At 45.5% G+C, this 8535-nt stretch overlaps 1 protein-coding gene across 3 annotated transcripts in view; it reads right to left on the reverse strand.

Annotated features, from left to right (window-relative positions):
- GOSR1 (golgi SNAP receptor complex member 1) overlaps positions 1–8090 on the reverse strand; it is a 51228-nt gene extending 43138 nt beyond the window's left edge. The window contains exons 1-5 of one of the 3 annotated variants that reach the window (XM_090025426.1): positions 7978–8090; positions 6000–6114; positions 3794–3881; positions 3392–3499; positions 1045–1136 (exon numbers count right to left, since the gene is read on the reverse strand). In XM_090025426.1, the coding sequence (XP_089881552.1) occupies positions 1045–1136; positions 3392–3499; positions 3794–3881; positions 6000–6114; positions 7978–8011 (437 nt within the window). In that variant the 5' untranslated portion in view covers positions 8012–8090. Of the gene's footprint in view, positions 1–1044; positions 1137–3391; positions 3500–3793; positions 3882–5993; positions 6115–7150; positions 7869–7977 lie in introns of those variants that run through there. The other 2 variants (XM_090025425.1, XM_090025427.1) reach the window with 2 other exon arrangements.
- Positions 8091–8535: the final 445 nt, after the last annotated feature.

Consider the following 8535-nt stretch of genomic DNA (forward strand, 5'->3'; position numbering starts at 1 on the left):
TTATTCCTAAACAGACAAATTAAACAATCTCATCATTAAGGTGTTTTTTTTTTAAAGTGGGGTTTTTAAAATTATTTTACATGATTTAGCTTCACTTCCTTCTCCTCATTCCTGCATCTAAGAGTCAGTTTCCAAAGAAAATAATGGAAGCCAGTGTTAACCAGAGACACATGATAATACATCAGAACATACAGATTCTTATTTTGAACGAGTAACCAAATAGCAGCTCACAAATGAAGAGCCCAAAATATTTTTCTGTTTCGAGAAAAGATTATCATTTCTTTTTCTGATGACACTATTTTCAAATGTATACTCACTAGATGGTGGAAAGGCGCATCTTTCTCCTGCTGTTTCAGAGAGGCTCAGCAGAGGTTGAAGGAAAAGTAAACCTCCAAATTAAACCTTTGCTGATAATGTGACAGTATTCCATGTCTAGCAATCCAAGATTTATCATACTGCAAACACACGGGGTTTGAAAAACCATTCAAGATCCTATCCTGCTGCTGTTGAAATCAAAGAGTTTTACCACTGACTTCAAAAGAAGCAGGACAGGGGCTGTGTCTGAGGGTGTTTCTATTTGCATCAGTCTCTTAATCTTAACGCACACATAGAAAGTAGGTATAGGCAGAGTTTTCAGATTACCCTGTGTGTAAAAGTTAGTCTTCGTATTCCAGTATGATTTGCTGAATTGTAAACAACATGTGCATATATTAATCATCTCTAGTATGTAAAATTGCTCAGTTCTCAAATCCATCTGCATCTTGTAAAAGTCATTAACTACAATCACAAAAGCTCATAATAAAACTGGATTTTAATATAAAGGCTAGATCTGTGTTAAACAGCTCATTAACAAAACCTGAAAATTGTTGCAGACTGAGTTTCAACATATCGTCTCATAATATATGTGACGTGCTGTGAAATGAGGCACCTCTGAAAAAGAAAAGAACACCCCAATAATCTCACAAAATATTTCAGACAGCAGCGTAACCAACCAAGTCCGGAGCAATGATCCACGCTACTGTTATCATACACAGTGCGACTTACTCAATATCCTTCCGTACCGATCCCAAAAGATTCTCCCTTTCCCGTATTGCCAGAAAGTTTGCTTTGGTTTTATGGAATTCATGAGTGTAATCCTGTAACAAAATAATATTCCATTCAATTATGTCCTGAAATCCAATTTGACAATAGCAATGCTGCCAAGCAAGCTTTGATTGACATTTAAGTATAGTTAGAGTTAAGGACTACCAAACGTGCAAAAGCTATTAACTGGAAAGTGGAGAGCACAGAGTATTTTTAATGAAAAATTTACTACTTTTAACTGCATTACACTGGCTGACTATGGTCAAGGTTATGCTGGGATTCTCATTATAGCCTTTCCCCATGTTTTCTCAGCTTTCTGAAAAAGTATATGTTCAAGTCCAGCAACATGAAAAACAAATCACTTTTAGTACAATTAAAAAATGGTTTCATTTAAACACACTCTAAGTTAAACACGTAAATATGAATGTTTTCAGGTAACTAGTACTTGCTCAGATCCAGTTTAACTGACTCTGAAAACCTACAGCACCACTCAAGAAACAAACTATAAGCATTTTACATTCACTTCACCCGCAAGCTACACATTTTCATTACCTTTCAGCTGACGTTACAATGCTACTTCGGTAAAGCTTTAATGCACAAAATTTATAACCCCGTATGTACTCTCCTATATAGCTAAACCTGACAAGAGGTGAAGATGCTGTCATAAGAACTTAATGCCTACTTTTAAAAGGAAGTCAACTTAAAGTGTGTGTGTGGGGGGGGGGGTGTAGTTTGCAATTTCACTCAATGCATGAAAACTTTTTCCTAGGAGCATTAAAACGTCCATGTTTTGGAGCAGCCTCTGACTTCACCCAAACTAATGCCAGCAACTATTCTGGTCTGTGAAACACAAAGATGGTGTGGAAGAAACTGTTCTGTCTCCAGCAAACAGCAAAATGGGCAATGGAGATGCAGAACCAGCTCCCTTATGACTGAGCTACAAAAATGGGTAATTTAAGATCTAATTAAGCATACTTTCAAAGGATATCATACCCTCGAAATACAGCTAGTTACAAACAATAAACTGAATTGTTTCAGATATTACACCTCCCTCCACATGCCCCGATCAATTTGTGCGGCTCTTACAATCACATTTCCCTATGCGAAATAAAGAAATAAATTTGTAAAAGATTCCAAGAAGAGTATTCTGCCCCGCGAAAATAGTCTCTCTCATACAAAAAAGCACGCGAGCTTTGGTCATTTAATGAGCTGACCTGCAAGTGCTACCTGTGGAACCTGGAAATTCCCAGGTCAGGAATCTGGACACAGGTTCAGTTTGTTAAGGTGGATACCATTCACACCTCATAGCAAGATGCATATTCAATTATAAGCCTTCTTAGATTATTACACTATATTGCACTACCCAAAATACTTTCTGTCTGAGGGGTGTTAAAGCTGTTCTTTTTTATGACAATGGTACCAGGTGTTTTCCGGCTGAGTATACATCAGCTATTTTTAATAGTTGTCATTCTTCCTCACAGCAGAGGAAATGTTGACTACTACAGGGAAAATGTCAAAGACATCAGTATCACAGCCAATGCCTTTTTAGAATGGCATCCCTGACTGGGCACTGGATGTCAGTTTGTTGCACCTGCACAATGTATTTGGGAAGCTAACTAGGAAAAATGCACCTAATAACTAAGAAGCATCACATATAATTTCACACTGAAACCAGCTGGGAACAAAACCCAAAAGACTGCATAGATCTCTTGGGACTGCTGGAGCATTCATCCTTTTGCTCCACAGGAGTTTCACTTTTGCACTCAGTGCTTTCAATTGCCTTTTGACTAGCTTCCTTAGTGTAGTTTTCCCTTCATCTGTAAATCCCAACAGCAATTAAGGTGGCATAAATACTAGATGCTAACAAAACAGTAGACTAGAACCTACCCAAGAAAACTTCAGCGTAACAGTAGCTTCGTAGCATCATTGCAACTTAAGCAGAAAGCCCAAGTGGTCAATGTTAGAAAGATGACACACATTTGTGAAGACAGAACTGTATATACAGTTCTACCCACGAGCTCTTAGAAATAGAACAAACATTTGCAGATGAGATTAACTATTTCCTGCTAGTTACTTAAATCCTATTTTGTAGAATCTTCTTGGATCCTTTTCAATCAGACCTTTCAACCAAGGATGTTTCGTCACATCCAGCCAAAGACATTTGCTTCGCTGTGACTAATGTCAACACTTTAGGTTATACATGCAAAGACATACAAGCAGAGGATAGCAGGAAGAAGTGCCACAGAGATTATTACGTTGAAGCCACAGCATTCAACCAAAAAGCCATGGTACTGCATGCAGCTGTTACCTGCAGTATGTCTCTGTGACGCTGTAACGTATGCATCAGTGCCGCATTCAAGGACGGGACCCCTGCGCTATTAGTGTACTCGGCCATTTTGTCATTTATTCCTGTAAGCTATATAAAAAAAAAAGAAAAAAGAAGGAATAAACTTTCCCTGAAGGAGCTTTATGACAGGCTACATTGGAAGAGTGAATAATAACAATCATTAACATGCCTTCAGCGAGAAGTATCTACTTTCTGCAGTTTCTAGTGTTAATGAAATGGCTTTTGTTCAGTGGGTGTACACTGCAATTTCATCAAATGCACTTTCTACATCCTACACAGGAACATAAGACTGTTACATCTATTAACATCAAGGCCTTCAGATCCCTCTTAGGTATTTCAAAAGGAAAAAAATCTCTCCATTACCCTTCCCAGGAGCTGCTCGATCTCCACAGCCATGGTTTCAAACATTCGGTCTTGGCTTGATCCGTTTAAGAGAGGAGTTGTGTCAGAACTAAGGGGAAAGAAAACAGCAGCAATTACTGGAAGGCCCATCTTTTTGTGAATGCTCCAAGTGCCAATATTGGGCATAGGTACAAGGGCGACTATATTTTCAAACTAGGCTTCTTCAAATGAGAAATTAAATTTAGAAAAAGGTAATATATTTTTTCTCTTATGAACTGTCTCATTAGTCCATTACTGCAGTCAAGAGTATGCAGGACCTCGGAACAAAAACCCCTCAAGAAGAAGCCTATCCCCTTCTGGAAGCTAATGCCTGGCACAGAAAAGTACTGTAGATCAGGTCAGAAATCATTCTGACTTCACACTTAATGTTTTCCCTCTCCACCTTTTTTTTTTTGCTCAATTCCAGGTTTGCAAGGAAGTGTTACAATAATTAGGTAAAGATACATTAGTAACAGAAATGTTAGGTTCCCCTTGCTGATAGATCTTATGCAAAGTTAACATGGTGCACAAGAAAAACAGGAGTACATGACAGGGATTTCCCTACAGTCCTCCTCCCCTCTCCTTGTCAAAAAGTTAAGACCACGACACAAACAACACATGAAGTGAGAGGACAGAAGTGAACACACAACACCCAGATACAGAAGAGTAACAGCGTCCAACTTTTTAGCAATACTCTTCACTCCAGTTATTGGTATACGAGGAGGAAGGAAAACTGGTTCTCTTGCTGTCTCCTGGCACTGTCCCAAGGAGGCAGAGATCAGTGCAATGTGTAAGGTACTCTGGCATACTCTGTCTGAAGCAGAGCGAAAGAACTGCTCCAGTAAGATATGAGCAGGGTGTGTTTCCAGGGGTGGAATCTCAGTCCGCTAAAACAAATACCATGCACTGGGAAAGGGAAATGAAACAGACTAGATGAAATCAACAGGACTGTTGTACCTCTTCCCTGCAGGGAAAAAGGGGACCAAAATTAAAAAAGCCTTGGCAGTCCTGCATAGCAGCATGGCCCACGCCTGTTCTTACATGTCTTAGCTCTAACATTTATATTCCAGAAGCTGTGACAAATGCCATCCAGGAATCAGAGTCCAACTGTATTTGGTGCTACATATATGCATATGTCATAAACTACCTGCCACAGACAGCCCACAGGCTCAGCCTGTGACAAGCCACTCATGGGCACAAGGCTACCAGAGAAGCACAGGGGACAGGGTGACAGCAGGACGCTCACACTAAGCTTCAGTGGCAGACATGAGATGCTGGTATTTCGCCAGCAGGCTGGAAAGAAGGTGCCGGCAGGTGAGGATCTCTTACAATTCAGGCTGGAGTGAGCTGCAGAACAACCCCACTGCAAGAGGCTTACGCTGAACACACACTGACTGATGAGGGGAAGGCTGCATCATTTGTACGGTTAACATTCTGGAACCAAAGAAGGAAAACTACCTGACCCACAAGGTGGGGAGGACTTGTAAATGTAATCTCTTTTAACCTGCCATTAGCAGGTTAAAAGCTTTTCCTTTTTTAAAAACAATTTGGTCCTCGGTGTTAATCCTGGAGGAAAACTCAAAACAGCTCCAACTGCTGCAGTCAGGGCAGGGGGTTGGAGGAACCTCTGCTGTTTCACTCACTCTCTATGCACCCTTGGAGAGTCCTAGCAGTTTGGGGTCACAGTTTCCTCATGTCTGAAATGGTGAGTGTGTAGTGACCCTGCCCAAGCGGAGGGTTGTGAAGTGCCCAGCAAGCGCTTTCAGGTCTTAAGACTGAAGGCCATAAAGAGTTGCAACGTATTAACTGGTGCATATTCACCTTGCAATGGACTGTGCAACGCAAGCTGCACCAAGCAGACTAGGTCTCATACTCATCCACATACTGCCGACATCACCACAAATAGAAGCTTAACTGCTGTTCCCCCTAATGACAGCACCAGAGATGCTCCAACATTGACCACGCACTGCCTCCCATCCCCACACAGCAAGCCCATTCAACTTCACACCAGGATCGAACATGGCTGGTAGTGCAAAGCAAGAACTATTCTACTGAGCAGTTTGGGAAACTGAGCATGAAACCACAAAGGAAGTCTGAGAGGGATTAAACCAAGCCCTAGATCAGCCAAGAGTACTGGAAGCAGCCTTCCTTAGCAAATAAACAGTAAGAAGTCTGGTAGTACCTATACCTGTCGCGTCTTCCCTCTCGGGCGCTGCTGTGGCTATAGCTTGTGCATAGTTTGCTGAAGGAGACCAGCTTCAGGTCAAGTTCATTCTCTAGCTGCCTGGCCTGTTTCCTGAGATCTGGAAAAAAAACGGTACGAAGCAGTAAACGTACAAACAGGTCACTGCCTTGTCCAACACACTTGGGTTTAGCTTTTACAAGTTTTAGGGCATAACCTAAAAAGGAGGAAACTAGAGTAAAAGACGACATAATCCAAAAGAAGAATCAGGTCAAGATCAATTACAAAGGAAACAAAAATCTCTCAATGTACACACAAGTCCAGTACACTCAATCATCGCTGAGCAGATCAGCAGCCCAGAGGTCCAGCCAGGGTGGGAACCATCTCTCCGAATCACATAAAACTTTCTGGATGATGACAGTGTTTCGAGCTTTAGGATTTGCATGCTAGAAGCACACCTGACTTCTGTCATGGCAGTGATGATGGTACGAGCACCCAGGAGCATAAAGCAACATTCCCATGACTGTCTCATGACTGAAATGGCTTCCCCGCAATTAAGCAACGACACTTGGCCCTCTTGACCAGAGCTGGCGTTTCATGTGCTTGCAAGCGCCACAAAACCAAGGCACCGAGGGCAAACTACAACCTACCAAGACTTAACCGAGTACATATTTCTTACAAACTTCTTTAAGGGAAGGTTTCCAGAAGGCCAGGTCAGATTTAAGCGCAGTTTTAAGCAAGTCTTATGCTCTTTAATCCCTTTGGCATTTTTTAAAGTTTACCTCCTGAAAGTTGCTTGAACCATACCAACCCCAGGAGGTACCTTACAGCATATCAGGTCTCTTCTCTCCTCAGATGTAAGCAGCAGCCAAGGCCTCTTTAGACATGCAACACACTCTTAAGAGATAAGATCCAGGTGAATAGGACAAAATTTGACCTTTTTATTTTTATAGCAACCCAAACACACCAAATGTGTATAAAAGATCTTTCCTTGAACACACTTCAATGAAGGGACCTGCTCTTCCGCTGCTGACCTACAGACAACACCACTCAGATCAACACGAGAGGGGCCAGGATGCCTTAGGGTGAACTCTTGTATTGGACCAATGATGCCGTTGGGCAAGTCAGGCAAACTTTCAAATGCAAGACATCCTTACCTCTCACACAATTTGCGGTCCATCACGGCTCCAACGCCAGGCTTACACTACTGCTCTGCTCAACACTGTTTTCAAAAATCCCCAGTGCCCAATCTATTCCAAACAATAGAGACGTACTCACAGCCAAATTAATCAAATGCCCTGGACACATCTGCAATGCCCCCACCTCCCATGCTCTGGAAACTGACAGACTTGAATGGCTGCAGCATTTTAAACGCCAGATGCCAGCTTTGTTGCACAGATAAATTCAGAAGTTTACTATTCATTTTCAAGGGGCCGTTCGGGCAAGACGTCTTCGGCAGCCTTACCTGGCCCCCTTCACCCTTAAAAACCGAGGCCCTGATGGGATGCTGGAGGCCCAAGTGCTAGACGGCTCGCTCGCTTGCTCCCCCGGCCCAGGGGGGCTCCCTCGGTTTCTCCTCCCTGGATGCACGACGGGCACCAACACCAGGACCAAACCCCGCCAGGCTCCTGCCGGGTAACCCTGGGCTTGGGCAAACCCGACTGTGGCTGAGAAGCACTGACGAGAAGAGCGAGCAGACACCGGGGAGGAATGCGGGAGGGCGCTGCAGGGTCAGACGAGGGGGGCCACGGCCAGGGGGGTCTGCCCAGCTCTCCGCACCGCCGCTGGGACTCCCCTGGACCTCGGAGCGGGCATGGGGCCTCCGCTCCTCTTGGGGCTGCTCCACACGCGGGGGGAGGGGCCCTAGGCCTCCCCTCGCCCCAGAGCCGTCAGTGCCCCATAGGCCCCAAACCCCCCGACACACCTCAGAGCCCCCCTAGCCCTCCCCTCATACCCCAATCCCCTCCCCGGCCCCTGCCCTCACCTTCCCAGTAGTTGCTGCCGCCCCCCGCCGCCATCTTTGTTGTCCGACGTCAGCCGGGGCCGGCGAGCGGCGGCGGCGCCAGAGCGGCTCCCTTCCCGCGGCGCGGGGGCTGCCGGGATGCGCGGTCCGCCCGCCGCAGCGCCCCCGCGCGGCCCCGCCTTGCAGCGCCCCCCGTCTCCGCCCTCGACCTCCTCCCGTGGGGGCAGGGGTGCAGCGCCCCCAGAGCGGGGGAGCCGTCCCCATCCCGGGGGCGGGGGTGTCCGGGAGGACGCACTTGGGGTCCGTCCTGCCTGGCCATGCGACCCCAAGATCCACACACGGAGAGACCAGGCAGACATCAAAATAGTTTTATGTGCATTATTAGGCCTCAGCATACATGTAAAAAACACAACCCCAAAAAGGCCCCCGCCGCGGTCCAGAAAGCCGGACCGGCGCCCGCCCCGCCGAGAGGTCCCCGCTGGAAGGCACGGTGCGCGCCCCGGCGGCGAGCAGAAACGGCGAAGGAGGGTCGGGGGTGAGGAAGGCCGCGGAGAAGCGAGCGGCGGCCTCGAGCCCCTC

This window comes from Crocodylus siamensis, chromosome 13 (assembly GCF_052110815.1).
Source record: "Crocodylus siamensis isolate JL-2025a chromosome 13, ASM5211081v1, whole genome shotgun sequence".
NCBI lineage: Eukaryota > Metazoa > Chordata > Crocodylia > Crocodylidae > Crocodylus > Crocodylus siamensis.